Genomic DNA, 18,747 nt, shown 5'->3' on the forward strand with positions numbered 1-18,747 from the left:
CTTTATGTATTCTAGATACATATTTAAAATCAGACATCTGATTTGCAAATATTCTCCCAGTTAGTAGCTTTTCTACTCATTCCCCTGACTTCTTTTAAAGAACACAAGTTCTTCGGGTGTCTGGGTGGCTCAGTGGGTTAAGGTCTCTGCCTTCAGCTTGGGTCATGATCTTAGGGTGCTGGGATCGAGCCCCACGTCGGGCTCTCTGCTCAGCAAGAAGCCTACTTCCTCCTCTCTTTCTCTCTGCCTGCCTCTCTGCCTACTTGTGATCTCTGTCTGTCAAATAAATAAATAAAGTCTTTAAAAAAAAATAAAGAACACAAGTTCTTTAAATGGTGTTTACAGCCTTATTGACAGAGAACTGACACACAGTACACTATGTATATGTAAAGAATACAATCTGGCAAGGTTGGACATATACATATACTCATGAAACCACCACCATTATCAAGATCATAAAGGTATCCATCCTTTTCCCTAAATTTTCTTCATACTACTTTAGAATCCCTTCCTCCTGATTTACTGCCCCCAACCCACCCCAACTTCATAATAAGTTTTGAAACCTAATGGCATTAGCCTTTCAACGTTGCTCTTTTTCTAAAGTTGTTTTGGCTATTCTAGGGTCCCTTGGCTGGCTCAGTGGATAGAGCATTGGACTCTTGATCTTGTCGTTGTGAGTTTGAGCCCCACCTTGAGGGTACAGATTACTGAAAAATAACATCTTTTTAAAAAAAGGGTCTTTTGGCAATGCTAGGTTCTTTGTATTTCCATATCAATTTAAAAACAGCTTATCCTCCAGGGATTTTGATTAGGATTGAGTGGAATCTATAGATCTATTTGGGGACAATCCACATCTTAATAATATTGAGTCTTTAGACATATGAACATAGGATGACTCTCTCCTTTGAATTTTCTTGGCATATTTGTTGATTTTTAGTATGGTGGGGAGGTTCGGGAGTGCTATCCCAAACTATGGCACCTTGGCAGAATAAAAGTGAGTCTCATCAATCTGTTCCCATTCCTGGGATGAAGAAGGAAAGCCTGAGCCTTCCCTTCTGCCTTCACTAACACCAAGCTCCAGGGCTCTATTCCAGGATGTAAAATGGGATGAGCTATGTCAGAGACCAGAAGATGTCATGGGAGTCTGCTTGGGAATCTGCCTGGGATCCTTCTCCCTCTGCCTCTCCCTGCTTCAGGACCTGCAAGCTCTGTTTATGAATACAAGTAACAAAATCATGTTTGCTCTTTTAATTGATCATGCATGCACGTAATTATATATTATATAAAATTGTTATGTGATGCTTTTCAGTCTCTGAGTTAAATGGTTTCACCACAGCAGAGACACTTGGTGTACAGCTTTTTTGTTAGCCCCCTTGCATTGATTGTTAATATAGATAAATGTGTGTTTCCCGTTGGGCGTTTGCAATATTATGTAGTAAGCTGCTGCTGGTATTCTAGTAAAGCAGTTGTCAAAGTGTGGTCCAAGGACCTTGATGGTCCCCCAGACTCTGTCGCGGTGTCTGTGAGGTCCTAACCCAAAAACTATCCATCTGTGAGAGGCTGGCTTTTCTTAGTATAATCTGACACAACAACACTATGCCATATAGATTGAATGGAAAAGCATATATGACAATCCAGCTGTCTATTTTTAAGCTAGCCATTAAAAGAATATTCAGAAATGTGAAACAATGCCATTGTTCATATTAATTTTTTGTTTTGGAAACTGGAATTACTTGCCATAAAAATATATCAATGTCATAGGATGGATTCACTGTTGTTATTTTAAAATGAGCTAATGAGTAAATCTTAGGAAGTTTTCTCCATGTTAAGTTTACAATACGGTGTATATGAACAGATAAACGCAAAAACCCTCTTTGGAGTCCTCACTAATTCCTAAGACTCTAAAGGTGAATCAGGAGCAAAAACTCTTGAGTCCTGCCACTGTAGAATATCCAGCAGAAGCTTGGAACACGCGAATGCAGTGGTGCTTGCCAACCAGGAAGCATGCATACATATGGACGCTGTAGGTGATGGTCTTTTTTAACATTGTGTGAGCCTGAATATCCAACCATGGTTTACCCACTGTCAGATTGTTATCCTAGGCAGTGGAGGAGGATGGCAGTGGAGGAGGTGGGTTGGCGCTCCTCTGTCATAGCAAAACAATTGTATTTGGTCACTCATCAGTGACTTCCCAATAGGGGTGGTGGGTGGGAGGGGGGTGTGTGCTGAGCATTAGAAGGTTTTAAAAAAGTGAAGAACCTTGGTGGCGCAGTGGGTTAAGCCTCTGACTCTCGATTTCAGCTCAGGGCATGATCTCAGGGTCGGGAGATGAACTCTCATGTCAGGTTCTATGCTCAGTGCAGAGTCTGCTCAAGATTCTCTCCCTCTAGTTCATTTTTGCCCTTGCTTCCCTTGCCTTTGGCGATGTTCCTAGGAAGATGTTGCTGCGGCTGAGGTCAAAGAGGTTGCTGCCTGTGTTCTCCTCAAGGATGTTGATGGATTCCTTTCTCACATTGAGGTCCTTCATCCATTTTCAGTCTATTTTCGTGTGTGGTGTAAGGAAATGATCCAATTTCATTTTTCTGCATGTGGCTGTCCAATTTTCCCAACACCATTTATTGAAGAGGCTGTCTTTTTTCCACTGGACATTCTTTCCTGCTTTGTCGAAGATTAGTTGACCATAGAGTTGAGGGTCTATTTCTGGGCTCTCTATTCTGTTCCATTGATCTATGTGTCTGTTTTTGTGCCAGTACCATGCTGTCTTGATGATGACAGCTTTGTAATAGAGCTTGAAGTCTGGAATTGTGATGCATTTTATCAAGATCAAAAGCTTTTGCACAGCAAAGGAAACAGTTCACAAAACCAAAAGACAACTGACAGAATGGGAGAAGATATTTGCAAACGACATATCAGATAAAGGGCTAGTGTCCAAAATCTATAAAGAACTTAGCAAACTCAACACCCAAAGAACAAATAATCCAATCAAGAAATGGGCAGAAGACATGAACAGACATTTCTGCAAAGAAGACATCCCGATGGCCAACAGACACATGAAAAAGTGCTCCATACACTCGGCATCAGGGAAATACAAATCAAAACCACAATGAGATACCACCTCACACCAGTCAGAATGGCTAAAATTAACAAGTCCGGAAATGACAGATGCTGGCGAGGATGCAGAGAAAGGGGAACCCTCCTACACTGTTGGTGGGAATGCAAGCTGGTGCAACCACTCTGGAATACAGCATGGAGGTTCCTCAAAATGTTGAAAATAGACCTACCCTATGACCCAGCAATTGCACTGCTGGGTATTTACCCTAAAGATACAAACGTAGTGATCCGAAGGGGCACGTGCACCCGAATGTTTATAGCAGCCATGTCTACAATAGCCAAACTATGGAAAGAACCTAGATGTCCATCAACAGACGAATGGATAAAGAAGATGTGGTATATATATACAATGGAATACTCTGCAGCCATCAAAAGAAATGAAATCTTGCCATTTGCGACAACGTGGATGGAACTAGAGGGTATCATGCTTAGCGAAATAAGTCAATCAGAGAAAGACAACTATCATATGATCTCCCTGATATGAGGGAGAGGAGATGCAACATGGGGGGTTAATGTGGTAGGAGAAGAGTAAATGAAACAAGTTGGGATTGGGAGGGAGACAAACCATAAGTGACTCTTAATCTCACAAAACAAACTGAGGGTTGCTGGGCAGAGGGGGGTTGGGAGGGGGGTTTATGGACATTGGGTAGGGTATGTGCTATGGTGAGTGCTGTGAAGTGTGTAAACCTGGAGATTCACAGACCTGTACCCCTGGGGAAAAAAAAAATATATATATATATATGTTTATAAAAAATAAAATTATAAAAAAAAGATTCTCTCCCTCTCCCTGTGTGTTGCTGCCCCCACTCTGCCCCCTCCCCACTGCCATCCCCCCCCCACCGTGCATGCTTGCTCTCTCTCCCTGCTGAGCCTCAGACTAGAAGCCACTCTTTCTTTTCCACCAGGTGAGAAACAAAACTCTCTATGATAGGGATATAATCAGTTGGATGGCAGGTCACCCTAGATTCTGAGAACAGATAAAAGTCAGTATCATCTCCAGGGAAGCAAAGGAGGGGGTTACTGACAGGACAGCACTGTTGTGAGGTTTCACAAAAATGTCTAGAATGAAATCAGTACACCCACGCAGTGTCAGGCCCCTTCATTTCCAATGCTCAGTGGAAAATTATGATAGCTATACATGAGGAGTGAAGAAACCAAGATATGTTAGGATATACAGCACCTGTCAAACAAAGTTTCCTCCTGGTGTTCCAGGCCTCTTGACTGTCTATTAGACCAAAGGTAGATGAAGGGAGGAAACTTTATCAGAGACAGCTGAGGATGGAAACTCTGACACTCATGTCTGCTGACTGAGAGGCTTCTCTGTGTATTCTCCAATCCTCTAATCTAGAGGGTCTTAGAGGTTTGAAATCATCCTCTGGTCTTTTGAGCTGATCTTTTCTCTCATTCAGTTGAACAACAGTTCTGAGCCACAGGCCTTGGCATCTCCCCTAGAATAAAATCAGCATAAAAATGGTTTGCATAGCCTTAAATACTGATGCAATCTGTATGTAAAAATAATTTCATTTCAGATAATCATACCTTTTCTGCATGAATTTGTAATGATTTAGGAAAATCAGATTTACATAGATAAGTAATGCATCTCAGTCAAATTTCCCATACACCTTCCTCTACAGTCACACACACACACACACACACACACACACACACACACACACACAACCTTATTCCCTAATCAGAGTATTCAAATTCTAGATAAAGTCTGAGCTGAAAAGAACTCCTAAAGACATTCATGCTAAACACTTCATTTTCCAGCTGAGGAGCAGCAAAGGTAGAGTAACAGGTCAAGCTCACTAACGAAAATTAACAATAGAAATGGGTATTAAAAAACATATTTTCTTGTTCTGAGGATACATTAGTACACTATGGCAATCCCCAAATGAGATTTGCAGTCTGTAGAGATCTCCGAGGGAACCTGCAAGACCAGGGCACTGAGATGGGAGGGAAGGAAAGAAGGGGGACGTAGAGAAAGATGTGTGACAAGGCAGGAGGATGTGATGACGGAGTTAGTTGCTCAGAGGAGTGCTTGGAGGGGCAAGGAGAAATGGAGACAGGCCCAGGGAATGGGAGGTGCTGAGGGCCTGGGGTCTGGTTCAGGACAGAAGAGTATCTGTTCCAGTAAATCCAGGTGCCCTATTCTTTGTGTCCTCATTCCGTCCTCTAGGACAGAGACTTGATGCAGGTAAGTAAACATATTTACCGTATGCTAAATCTACTCATATAAATTTTTGTTGGCTAAGCTGTATATTGTCCAGCAATTGCCACTAATCCCAACCACTAATTTTAGAGAATGTGCTTTTTACCTCTTGGTTGTCTTCAGAGGACTCGGTTAGTCTCATGCTACAAAGATGGCTTCTCCTCAATATAAAGATGAGTGTTTTCATAGAGAATAATTTTCTACATATTTCCTGGTCCTGCTGCCTGTCACATATTCCCTTCAGAAAGTTAAGGTCAATTGAAGGACAATGGGTTGAATCAGAGATCTACTCCTCATGGATAATGAGACCCTATACATAAGTATTTAGCCAAGCAGAGAACACCCAAGGATTGAATATTTTAAGGCCAATGAGCAGTTATGTGGGGCCATGAACAGACCAAATTGTAAAATCTGTAAATAATTAATTAAATAAGAGTCACTGAGCATAGTAAAGTTCAAAACACATAGTTCTCTGTTCTTGACCAATGATAAAGCAGAGAGAAGTTCAAGGCTCAAACCCCTGTTGGGTTCCCTGTTCCCCTGAGAATCAACTTCTTGCTCTTATGCTCCCTTTCCCCAAATTCATGTTCTCTGTCTCTCTCTGTCAAATAAGTGAATAAAATCTTTGACAGAGAGAAAGCACAAGCAGGGGGAGTGGCTGGCAAAGGGAGAAACAGGATTCCCCTGAACAAGGAGCCTGATGCAGGACTAGATCCCAGGATCCTGGGTTCGTGACCTGACTGGAAGGCAGGTGCTTAACTGACTGAGGCTCCCAGGAGTCTGTAAATAAAATAAAAAAAAAAGGAAGTTCAAGAATATTGAAATCTAGGCATTACATCACCTAAAAAACAAAGCTGCCACTATAAAATACATCCCAGGAGAAAACTTAAGGAAATAAGAAAATATTCTCTTCGTATTGTTAAGACAAAAATAAAAAAGCAGAAGATAAATTGCTATATATCCTATCACACATTTTCATTTCAAATACAATCAGAATAAATACTGGTTGGAAATTGTGAAAATGAAGTGTTTACCTTTGTCTGTATTACAGCTGACTAGGTTTCTTTGGTTTTTGTTTTGCTTTGTTTTAAGGATTTTATTTATTTATTTTTGAGAGAGAGCATGCTTCCACAACCTGTGGGTGGGGTGCACAGAGGGAGAGGCAGACTCCTCACTGAGCAAGGAGTCCCACGTGGAGCTCCATCCCATGACCCTGGATCATGACATGAACAGAAGGCAGCCACCTGATCAACTGAATCACCCAAGCACCCCTGTTTTTGTTTTTGGTCTTTTTTAAGATTTGTGATTTTTTCCAAAATTCCTAACATTTCTGAATTGAATATGTGTTACTTCTCTTAAAAGAAAAAAAGTGGAGATGTTATTTAACATATTGCCTTCTTAAATCAGATGTTTAGGTTGTTTCCAGCCTCATCAAACCCTCTTCTTACTACAGTGGGACCATATATTCACCTCGAGTTTTGGACACCTCTTCCAGGTGGGTAATACTGATAGAGGAATCTTTGGAATCCCAGGGTAGCTCAGAGAATTCTTGACTGATTTCTATGGGGTTAATTCACTTCTTTCTCCCCAAGAAGACTTCGAGAAAAATACTTCACCCTTGGATAACTGCAATTCTTCTTAGGATTTATTTATTTAGCAGAGACTGGGAAACACTCCTACACTGTTGGTGGGAATGCAAGTTGGTGCAGCCACTTGGAAAACAGCATGGAGGTTCCTCAAAAAGTTGAAATAAGAGCTACCCTGCCACCCAGCAATCACACTACGGGGTAATTACCTTAAAGATGCAAATGCAGTGATCCGAAGGGGCACGTACACCCGAATGTTTATACCAGCAATGTCCACAATAGCCAAACTATGGAAAGAACCTAGATGTCCATCGACACATGAATGGATAAAGAAGATGTGGTGTGTATATATACAATGGAATACTATGCAGCCATCAAAAGAAATGAAATCTTGCCATTTGCAGCAATGTGGATGGAACTGGAAGGTATTATGCTGAGCGAAATAAGTCAACCAGACAAAGACAATTATCATATGATCTCCCTGATATGAGGAATTTGAGAGGCAAAGTGGGGGGTTTGGGGGGTAGGGAAGGAAAAAATGAAACAAGATGGGTCAGGAGAAAGACAAACCATAAGAGACTCTTAATCTCACAAAACAAACTGAAGGCTGCAAGGGGAGGGTAGGTATGGGGACGGTGGTTGGGTTATGGACATTGGGGAGGGTATGTGCTATGGTGAGTGCTGTGAAGTGTGTAAGCCTGACAATTCACAGACCTGTACCCCTGGGGTAAATAATACATTATATGTTAATTTTTTATATTTATTTATTTATTTTAGAGAGAGAGGGCAAGCAAGCACATGTGAGGATGGGGCAGAGGGCGAGAGAGAGAGAAACCAGCAGACTCCAGGCTGAGTGTAGAACCCAATGTGAGCCTTGACCTCAAGACCCTGAGATCTAGAGATAAGTCAAAACCAAGAGTCGGTCACTTTGACTGTACCACTCAGGGGTCCCAGCTGCAATATTTTTTTAAAGATTGATTGATTGGTAGGGAGAGGGTGGTTGGGTTATGGACAATGGGGAACGTATGTGCTATGGTGAGTGCTGTGAAGTGTGTAAACCTGGCAATTCACAGACCTGTACCCCTGGGGCTAATAATACATTATAGATTAATAAAAAAATAAAAATTTTTTTTAAAAGATTGGTTTTTAAGTAATTCCTATACCTTATGTGGGGCTCAAAATCATGACACCTAGATCAAGAGTCAGCATGCTCTTCTGACTGAGCCAGCCAGGGGCCCTAGCCAATTTTTCTTTGATGTCTTTCAGAAGGATGACTGGTAACACACACCATCCAGACAATCCCCATTTTGATACAAAAATATTTTTCTCTCTAAGAAGAATCGTCATTGACTTCTCCCTTGGTGTCCCACCATTCTTTCTTGAGAAAGCAGTTTGGTGTTGGGAAGAAAGCACATTTTGCCCAATGACCATTTTAGGTATCATTAAGAGTGTCATTAAAAGGCCTAATACGTAGGGGGTCTGGGTGGGTCAGTTAAATGAGCATCTGCCTTCAGCTCAGGTCATCATCCGAGGGTCCTGGGCTCCAACTCCCCGTCAGTCTCCCTGCTCAGTGGAGAGCCCGCTTCTCTCTCTCCCTCTGCCTGATGCTCTGCCTACTTGTGCTCTCTCTCTGTCCAATGAGTAAATAAAATCTTTTTTTTTTTAATATTTTAGCTATCCTGTTGTGTGCCACTCGCTGTTAATTGAGCATGTCTTCTCACAAGACTTTCAAGATCAAGCGATTCCTGGCCAAGAAACAAAAGCAGAATCATCCCATTCCCCAGTGGATTCAGATGAAAACTGGGAATAAAATCAGGTACAACTCCAAGAGGATGCACTGGAGGAGAACCAAGCTGGGTCTCTAAGGCATCCCATATCACTCGATGACACACCTAATTGGCACCACGTATTTAATTAAGCTACTTGAAGATCATGTGTTCTATTCCATCACCCTATAAACACCTTTCTGCTTGGCCAATAGATACCATTTATCAGCAAAAGATTTTTCTGTTACTATAGCTCTGCACCAGTGGGTTGGTTTGGTAATAAATGTGAGGCCTTTGAGCTGTAAAAATAAATAAATAAATGAATAAATAAATAAATAAAATATTTTATTTATTTATTCATTTATTTATTTATGAGAGACAGAGAAAGAGAGAGGCAGAGGCAGAGGGAGAAGCAGTATCCCCACTAAGTAGGTAGCATGATGAGGGCTCAAACCCAGGATCCTGGGATCGTGACCTGACCTGGAGGCAGATGCTTAACTGACTGAGCCACCCAGGTGCCCTGGTTGCCAATTAGTTTTATTGATGGTTTCCTTTATTTCGCAGAAGCTTTTTCTTTTGATGTAGACTCAATGGTTTATTTTTGCCTTTACTTCCTTTGCCTCAGGAGATATATCTATAAATTTGTTGCTATAGCTGAAGTCAGAGAAATTACTGTCTGTGCTCACTTCTAGGATTTTTATGGTTTCAGGTCTCACATTTAGGTCCTTAATCCATATAGGGTTTGTTTTTGTTTGGTAAAAGAAAGTGGTCCATATCATTCTTTGGTTTGTAGCTGTCCAGTTTTCCCTATAGATTGTGGGGTTTTTTTAATTTTAATTTTTTTATTAACATGTATTATTAGCCCCAGGAGTACAGGTCTGTGAATTGCTAGGTTTACACACTTCACAGCACTCACCATAGCACATACGTTCCCCCATGTCCATAACCCAACCTGCCTCCCCCGCCCCCGGCAACCTTCAGTTTGTTTTTGTGAGATAAGAGTCTCTTATGGTTTGTCTCCCTCCCCGATCTCATCTTGTTTCATTTTTTCCTTCTCTAACCCCAAACCCCCACTTTGCTTCTCAAATTCCTCATATCAGGGAGATCATATGATAATTGTTTTTCCCTGATTGATTCATTTCCCTCAGCCTAATACCCTCTAGTTCCATCCACGTTGTTGTAAATGGCAAGATATCATTTCTTGATGTCTGCATAGTATTCCATTCGATGTGTGTGTGTGTGTGTGTGTGTGTGTGTGTGTGTGTATACCACATCTTCTTTATCCATTCATCTGTTGATGGACATTTAGGTTCTTTTCATTGTTTGGCTATTGTGGACATTGCTGCTATAAACATTCGAATGCACATCCCTTTCAGATGTCTACATTTGCATCTTTAGGGTAAATACCCAGTAGTGAGATTGATGGGACGTAGAACAGCTCTATTTTCAACTTTTTGAGGAAACTCCATGTTGTTTTCCAGAGTGGCTGCATCAGCTTGCATTCCATCAATAGTGTAGGAGGTCTCCTCTTTCTCCACATCCTCGCCAGCATCTGTCGTTTCCTGACTTGTTAATTTTAGCCATTCTGACTGGAGTGATGTGGTATCTCATTGTGGTTTTGATTTGTATTTCCCTGATGCCGAGTGATCTGGAACACTTTTTCATGTGTCTGTTGGCCATGTGGATGTCTTCTTTGCAAAAATGTCTGTTCATGTCCTCTGCCCATTTCTTGATTGCTGTTGTGGTCCGTTATCAAAGAAATGAGACTGAGACAAAGTGAAAGTTATGCAAAGTCTTATTCTATGCCAAGCATTAGAAGTTAAACTGACCGGCCAGGGGAACAAGACTAAGACAAAGTGAAAGTTATGTGAAGCTTTATTCTATGCAAAGCATTAGAAGTCAGACTGATTGGCCAGGGCCACCTCCAAAGAGAGTGACTCCCTCCCGATCTCACAGGCTGGTTTTATAGGGCATAACGGCAAACCCAAGGTACGTGGCTTCTATTGTTAAGGCGTTTACTCCCAGAATCGATACCCAGAACCATACAAGGAACTACTGGGGCATTTATTCCTGGAATGAAGTCCTTGGATGTAAACAACAATATGGCTACCTAGGCAATATGGAGCTGCTCTGGCTAAGCAGACCCTAATAGTTAAACAGGTTTTAACATTAAATTGGTCCTAACAATTGCATTATTTGTTCTTTGGGTGTTGAGTTTGATAAGTTCTTTTTTTTTTAAGATTTTATTTATTTATTTATTTTATTTATTTATATTATTTATAGATCAGAAGTAGGCAGAGAGGCAAGCAGAGTGAAAGGGGGAAGCAGGCTCCCTGCTGAGCAGAGAGTCCAATGTGGGACTTGATCCCCGGACCCTGAGATCATGACCTGAGCTGAAGGCAGAAACTTAATCCACTTAGCCACCCAGGTGCCCTGATAAGTTCTTTATAGATTTTGGATACTAGCCCTTTATTTGCTATGTCATTTGCAAATATCTTCTTCCATTCTGTCAGTTGTCTTTTGGTTTTGTTAACTGTTTCCTTTGCTGTGCAAAAGCTTTTGATTTTGATGAAGTCTCAATAATTCACTTTTTCCTTGCCTTTGGCGATGTTTCTATGGAGAAGTTGCTGCAGCTGAGGTTGAAGAGGTTGCTGCCTTTGTTCTCAAGGATTTTGATGGATTCCTTTCTCACAATAAGGTCTTTCATCCATTTGGAGTCTATTTTTCTGTATGGTGTAAGGAAATGGTCCAGTTTCATTTTTCTGCACGTGGCTGTCCAATTTTCCCAACACAATTTGTTGAAGAGACTGTCTTTTTTCCATTGGATATTCTTTCCTGCTTTGTCAAAGTTTAGTTGACCATAGAGTTGAGGGTCTATTTCTGGGTTCTCCATTCTGTTCCACTCATCTATGTGTCTGTTTTTGTGTCAGTACCATACTGTCTTGATGATGACAGCTTTGTCATAGAGCTTGAAGTCTGGAAATGTGATGCCACCTCCTTTGGCTTTCTTTTTCAACATTCCTCTGGCTATTTTAGGTCTTTTCTGGTCCCATATAAATTTTAGGATTGTTTGTTCCATTTCTTTGAAAAAGTGGATGGGATTTTGAAAGGGATTGCATTTAATGTGTAGATTGCTTTAGGTAGTGTAGACATTTTCACAATATTTGTTCTTCCAATCCATGAGCATGGAACATATTTCCATTTCTTTGTGTCTTCCTCAATTTCTTTCATGAGTACTTTATAGTTTTCTGAGTACACATTTTTTTGCCGCTTTGGTTAGTTTTATTCCTAGGTATCTTATGGTTTTGGGTGCAATTGTAAATGGGATGGACTCCTTAATTTCTCTTTCTTCTGTCTTGTTGGTGTATAGAAATGCAACTGTTTTCTGTACATTGGTTTTATATCCTGACAGTTTACTGAATTCCTGTACAAGTTCTAGCAGATTTGGAGTGGAGTCTTTTGGGTTTTCCACATAAAGTATCATATCATCTGCAAGGGTGAGAGTTTGACTTCTTCTTTGCTAATTTGGATGCCTTTAATTTCTTTTTGTTGTCTGATTGCTGAGGCTAGACTTCCAGTACTATGTTGAATAGCAGTGGTGATAATGGACATCCCTGCAGTGTTCCTGACCTTAGGGAAAGGCTTTCAGTTTTTCCCCATTAAGAATGATATTCATTGTGGGTTTTTCATAGATGGCTTTGATGATATTGAGGTACGTACCCTCTAACCCTACACTTTGAAGAGTTTTGATCAAGAAAGGATGCTATACTTTGTCAAATGCTTTTTCAGCATCTATTGAGAGTATCATATGGTTCTTGTTCTTTCTTTTATTAATGTACTGTATACCACTGATTGATTTACGGATGTTGAGCCAAACACGGCCGTGGAATAAATCCCACTTGGTCGTGGTAAATAATCCTTTTAATGTACTGTTGGATCCTATTGACTAGGATTTTGGTGAGAATTTTTGCATCTGTGTTCATCAAGGATATTGGTCTGTAATTCTCTTTTTTGATGAGGTCTTTGTCTGGTTTGAGGATCAAGGTAATGCTGGCCTCATAAAATGAGTTTGGGAGTTTTCCTTCCATTTCTATTTTTTGGAACAGTTTCAGGAGACTAGGAATTAGTTCTTCTTTAAATGCTTGATAGAATTCCCCTGGGAATCCATCTGACCCTGGGCTCTTGTTTGTTGGGAGATTTTTGATGACTGCTTCAATCTCCTTACTGGTTATGGGTCTGTTCAGGTTTTCTATTTCATCCTGGTTCAGCTGTGGTAGTTTATACGTCTCTAGGAATGCATCCATTTCTTCCAGATTGTCAAATTTGCTGGCATATGGTTGCTCATATTATGTTCTTATAATTGTTTGTATTTCTTTGGTGTTGGTTGTCATCAATCCTCTTTCATTCATGATTTTATTTATTTGGGTCCTTTCTCTTTTCTTTTTCATAAGCCTGGCCAGGGGTTTATCAATCTTACTAATTCTTTCAAAGAACCAGCTCCTAGTTTCGTTGATTTGTTCTATTGTTTTTTGTTTTGTTTTGTTTTGTTTTTTGGTTTCTATTTCATTGATTTCTGCTCTGATCTTTATGATTTCTCTTCTCCTGCTGGGTTTGGGCTTTCTTTGCTGTTCTTTCTCCAGCTCCTTTAGGTGTAGGGTTAGGTTGTGTACCTGAGACCTTTCTTGTTTCTTGAGAAAGGCTTGTATCGTTATATATTTTCCTCTCAGGACTGCTTTTCTGTGTCCCACAGATTTTGAATCATTGTGTTTTCATTATCATTTGTTTCCATGAATTTTTTCAATTCTTCTTTAATTTCCTGGTTGGCCCATTCATTCTGTAGTAGGATGCTCTTTAGTCTCCATGTATTTGGGATCTTTCCAAATTTCCTCTTGTGATTGAGTTCTAGCTTCAGAGCATTGTGGTCTGAAAATATGCAAGGAATGATCCCAATCTTCTGGTACCAGTTGAGACCTGATTTGTGACCCAGGATGTGATCTATTCTGGAGAATGTACCATGTACACTAGAGAAGAGTGTGTGTTCTGTTGCTTTGGGATGGGATGTTCTGAATATATCCGTGATGTCCATCTGGTCCAGTGTGTCATTCAAGGCCTTTATTTCCTTGTTGATCTTTGCTTGGATGATCGGTCCATTTCAGTGATTGGGGGTGTTAAAGTCCCCTACTATTATTGTATTATTGTTGATGTGTTTCTTTGATTTTGTTATTAATTGGTTTATCTAGTTGGCTGCTCCCATATTAGGGGCATAGATATTGAAAATTGTTAGATCTTCTTGTTGGACAGACCCTTTGAGTATGATACAGTGTCCATCCTCATCTATTATTTTAGGCTTTGGCTTAAAATCTAATTGATCTGATATAAGGAATGCCACCCCAGTTTTCTTTTGATGTCCATTAGCATGGTAAATTGTCTTCCACCCCCTCACTTTAAATCTGGAGGTGTCTTTGGGTCTAAAATTAGTTTCTTGTAGACAGCATATTGATGGGTTTCGTTGTTTTTTTGTTTGGCTTTTTTTTTTTTTTTTCCCATTCTGATACCCTGTATATAGTCTCTGTTCCTTTCTGGTCAACTACTTTTTGGCTCTCTCTTTGCTTAGAGGACTCCTTTCAATATTTCCTGTAGAGCTGGTTTGGTGTTTACAAACTCTTTTAGTTTTTGTTTGTCCTGGAAGCTTTTTATGTCTCCTTCTATTTTCCTTTTTTTTTTTAATTTATTTTTTTATATTTTTTCCAGCATAACAGTATTCCTTGTTTTTGCACCACACCCAGTTCTCCATGCAATCCGTGCCCTCTCCAATACCCACCACCTGGTTCCCCCAACCTCCCACCCCCCCGCCGCTTCAAAACCCTCAGATTGTTTATCAGAGTCCACAGTTTCTCATGGTTCACCTCCCCTTCCAATTTCCCCCAACTCCCTTCTCCTCTCTAACTCCCCATGTCCTCCGTGTTATTTCTTGTGTTCCACAAATAAGTGAAACCATATGATAATTGACTCTCTCTGCTTGACTTATTTCACTCAGCATAATCTCTTCCAGTCCCGTCCATGTTGCTACAAAAGTTGGTATTCATCCTTTCTGATGGAGGCATAATACTCCATACTGTATATGGACCACATCTTCCTTATTCATTCGTCCGCTGGCATCTTGGTTCTTTCCACAGTTTGGCAACCGTGGCCATTGCTGCTATAAACATTGGGGTACAGATGGCCCTTCTTTTCACTACATCTGTTTCTTTGGGGTAAATACCCAGGAGTGCAATTGCAGGGTCATAGGGAAGTTCTATTTTTAATTTCTTGAGGAATCTCCACACTGTTTTCCAAAGTGGCTGCACCAAGTTGCATTCCCACCAACAATGTAAGAGGGTTCCCCTTTCTCCACATCCCCTCCAACACATGTTGTTTCCTGTCTTGCTAATTTTGGTCATTCTAACTGATGTAAGGTGATATCTCAATGGGGTTTTAATTTGAATCTCCCTGTTGGCTAGTGATGATGAACGTTTTTTCATGCATCTGATAGCCATTTGTATGTCTTCATTGGAGAAGTGTCTGTTCATATCTTCTGCCCATTTTTTGATATGATTATCTGTTTTGTGTGTGTTGAGTTTGAGGAGTTTTTTATAGATCCTGGATATCAACCTTCTTTCTGTACTGTCATTTACAAATATCTTCTCCCATTCCATGGGTTGCCTCTTTGTTTTCTTGACTGTTTCCTTTGCTGTGCAGAAGCTTTTGATCTTGATGAAGTCCCAAAAGTTCATCTTTGTTTTTGTTTCCTTTGCCTTTGGAGACATATCTTGAAAGAAGTTGCTGTGGCTGATATCGAAGAGGTTACTACCTATATTCTCCTCCAGGATTCTGATGGATTCCTGTCTCACGTTGAGGTCTTTTATCCATTTTGAGTTTATCTTTGTGTACGGTGTAAGAGAATGGTCGAGTTTCATTCTTTTATATATAGCTGTCCAGTTTTCGCAGCACCATTTATTGAAGAGACGGTCTTTTTTCCACTGTATATTTTTTCCTGTTTTGTTGAAGATTATTTGACCATCGAGTTGAGGGTCCATAACTGGGCTTTCTACTCTGTTCCATTGGTCTATGTGTCTGTTTTTATGCCAGTACCATGCTGTCTTGGGGATCACAGCTTTGTAGTAAAGCTTGAAATCAGGTAACGTGATTCCCCTCAGTTTTATTTTCGTTTTTCAAGCAGGATATAGTATTCTTGGCTGCATGTTTTTCTCATTTAATGCTCTGAATATATCATGCCGGTTCTTTCTGGCCTGCCAGGTCTCTGTTGATAAGTCTGCTGCCAATGTAATATTTTTACCATTGTATATTGCAGACTTCTTGTCCCAGGCTGCTTTCAGGATTTTTTCTTTGTCACTAAGACTTGTAAGTTTTGCTATTATATGACGGGGTGTGGACCTATTCTTACTGATCTTTGAGAGGGTTTCTCTGTGCCTCCTGGATTTTGAAGCTTGTTCCCTTTGCCATATTAGGGAAATTCTCTACAATAATTCACTCCAATATACCTTCTGCCCCCATCTCTCTTTCTTCTTCTTCTGGAATCCCAATTATTCTAATATTGTGGTGTTTGATGGTATCACTTATCTCTCAAATTCTCCCCTCGTGGTCCAATAGTTGATTGTCTCTCTTTTGCTCAGCTTCTTGATTCTCCATCATTTGGTCTTCTATATCATTAATTCCCTCTTCTGCCTCATTTATCCTAGCAGTTAGAGCTTCCATTTTTTATTGCACCTCATTAAAAGCTTTTTTGATTTCAGCTTTGTTAGATTTTAGTTCTTTTATTTCTCCAGAAAGGGCTTTTATTTCTCCAGACAGGGTTTCTCTTATATCTTCTATGCCTTTCTCGAGCCCAGCTAGCACCTTGAGAATCGTCATTCTGAACTCTAGGTCTAACGTATTACCAATGTACATAACCTTCAGTCCTGCCTCTTGGTTTTTGTTTTGTTTTGTTTTGTTCTGTTTTTGTTTTTGTTTGTTTGTTTTTTGTGGTGAGTTTTTCCACCTTGTCATCGTATCCAGATAAGAATATATGAATGAGAGAATAAAATACTGAAAGGGTGGTAATGACCCCAGAAAAATGCGTGTTAACCAAATCAGAAAAGATCTAAAATTTTGGGGAGGAGGAAAGGGAGTAAAAAAAGCTCAAAAAATTTTTAAAAATTAAATAGAAAAAGAAAATATATATATCAGACTGGTGAATAGAACAGAGCCACCCACTTGATTTTGGGAGTATTTTGGTCTCTTAGAAGAAACTACATCCCAAAATGTTAAAAAAGGAAAACACACACACACACACACACATACACACACACACACACACATAAGGATAAATATGATGAAAGGGTAGAACATGAGAATAAAGATGAAAATTTTTAAAAATTATAAAAAAGGAGTTGGTAAGATAAGTTGGTTGGGAAAAGAAAGAAAAAGAAAGTGGAGAGAATTTGCTCAGCCTGGAAACTAGAACAAACCCTGTGGTAGATTTAGGGTATATTTTGATCTATTAGAAGAAGTTGTATCCCAAAATATTTTAGAAGAAAAAACCCTATGGGCATACAAAAGATAAGTTTAGATACAATGAAGGGTAAAAAAATATGACTACAATAATAAACATTCAAAAAGATTTTTTAAGAAAGGTATTATTAAGATAAACTAGTTTAAAAATGTTAAAAGAGGAAAGAGTAAAAGTTTAAAAAAATTAAAATAAGAAAAAATAGATTAAAAATATTTAATTAACTTTGCACGACTAAAGGATCATTGGCAGAAAGCCATGAATTCCAGGCTTTGCTTTCCCATCCTCTGCTCTCCTTGATCAGCGAGCTTGGTCCTGACTGGATTTCTTGCTGATCTTCTGGGTGAGGTGCCTGTTATAGTGATTCTCAGGAGTCTTTGTCTGAGGTGGAATTGCTCTGCCCTTGCCAGGGCCCGGGCTAAGTAATCTGCTTGGTTTCTCTCTCGGGAGCTTTTGTTCCCTGAACACTTTCTGTAGAGCTCTGGAGGACGGGCAGGAATGAAAATGGCAGCCTCCCAATCTCCAGCCCAGAGAAACCAAGAGCTCAGGGCCTCACTCCTCAGTGCACCCTCGGAGAAAAGCACTCAATCACTCCCGTCTCCCTGGTCCCCAGCCTCACTCTGAGCTCACACGGCCTGTGACCCAGCAATTCTGTCTCAGGCACACAGCTCTATTTAGGGTCTCCAAACACAGCAGATCTCTGCCGCTCTTCAGGGGGGGTCTCCCGGTCCCTGCCACTTGTGAGGTCCCTGCTCAAAGAGCAATGCCCTGACTGTGCCACAGATCACAGTTTAAGGTAACCCCGAGTTGAGAGCTCACTCCTTGGCTCTGTCTCTGTAGCCAGCTTCCCTGCTTTAATACTTGTGAGCTCTGCTACACTCAGACATCCCCGATCCTTCTGTGACCCCACGAGACCTGAGCCCACGCTGTCCCCACAAGGGCTCCACCCCCACTTAGACTCTGGAGCGATGTCCCTCAGTGTGGCAGACTTCTTTTTTTTAATTTTTTTTATTTTTTTGACACAGAGAAAGAGATCACAAGCAGGCAGAGAGGCAGGCAGAGAGAGGGGGAAGCAGGCTCCTTGCCGAGCAGAGAGCTCGATGTGGGGCTCGATCTCAGGACCCCGAGATCATGAACCGAGCCGAAGGCAGAGGCTTTAACCCACTGAGCCACCCAGGCACCCCAGTGCAGCATACTTCTAAAAGTTCTGATTTTGTGCTCCGTTGTTCCGTGGCTTGCTGGAAACTGGACCCTCCCTGCATAGGCTATCTTCCCATCTCTTTGGATTCACTTCTCCACAAGTCCTACCTTTCAGAAAGTAGTCAATGTTCTGTTTCAAGAATTGCTGCTCTTCTCTTCGATCTCCTGTTGGGTTTATAGGTGTTCAGAAAGGTTTGATAACTATCTAGCTGAACTCCTGCAACCTGATGTCATCTCAGCCTACTACTATTCTGCTATCTTGACTTCTCCCAACCATTTCTTGAAGGGACTATCTTTTTGCCTTTGGATAGTCCTACTTGC

At 40.7% G+C, this 18,747-nt stretch overlaps 1 protein-coding gene across 1 annotated transcript; it reads left to right on the forward strand.

Annotated features, from left to right (window-relative positions):
- The first annotated feature begins 8,621 nt into the window (after window positions 1-8,621).
- LOC116867332 (60S ribosomal protein L39-like) lies at window positions 8,622-8,982 on the forward strand. Its single transcript, XM_032856977.1, has one exon. It carries the CDS (start codon window positions 8,622-8,624, stop codon window positions 8,775-8,777), a length of 156 nt encoding a protein of 51 aa, XP_032712868.1. The 3' UTR covers window positions 8,778-8,982.
- Window positions 8,983-18,747: the final 9,765 nt, after the last annotated feature.

Source organism: Lontra canadensis, unplaced genomic scaffold (genome assembly GCF_010015895.1).
Source record: "Lontra canadensis isolate GAN:19392208 unplaced genomic scaffold, GSC_riverotter_1.0 scaffold12, whole genome shotgun sequence".
In the NCBI taxonomy this organism is placed as follows: Eukaryota; Metazoa; Chordata; class Mammalia; order Carnivora; family Mustelidae; genus Lontra; species Lontra canadensis.

Bases quoted from the DNA above. Each gene is read 5' to 3' on its own strand.
- LOC116867332 (XM_032856977.1), top strand. From the start codon at position 8,622: ATGTCTTCTCACAAGACTTTCAAGATCAAGCGATTCCTGGCCAAGAAA.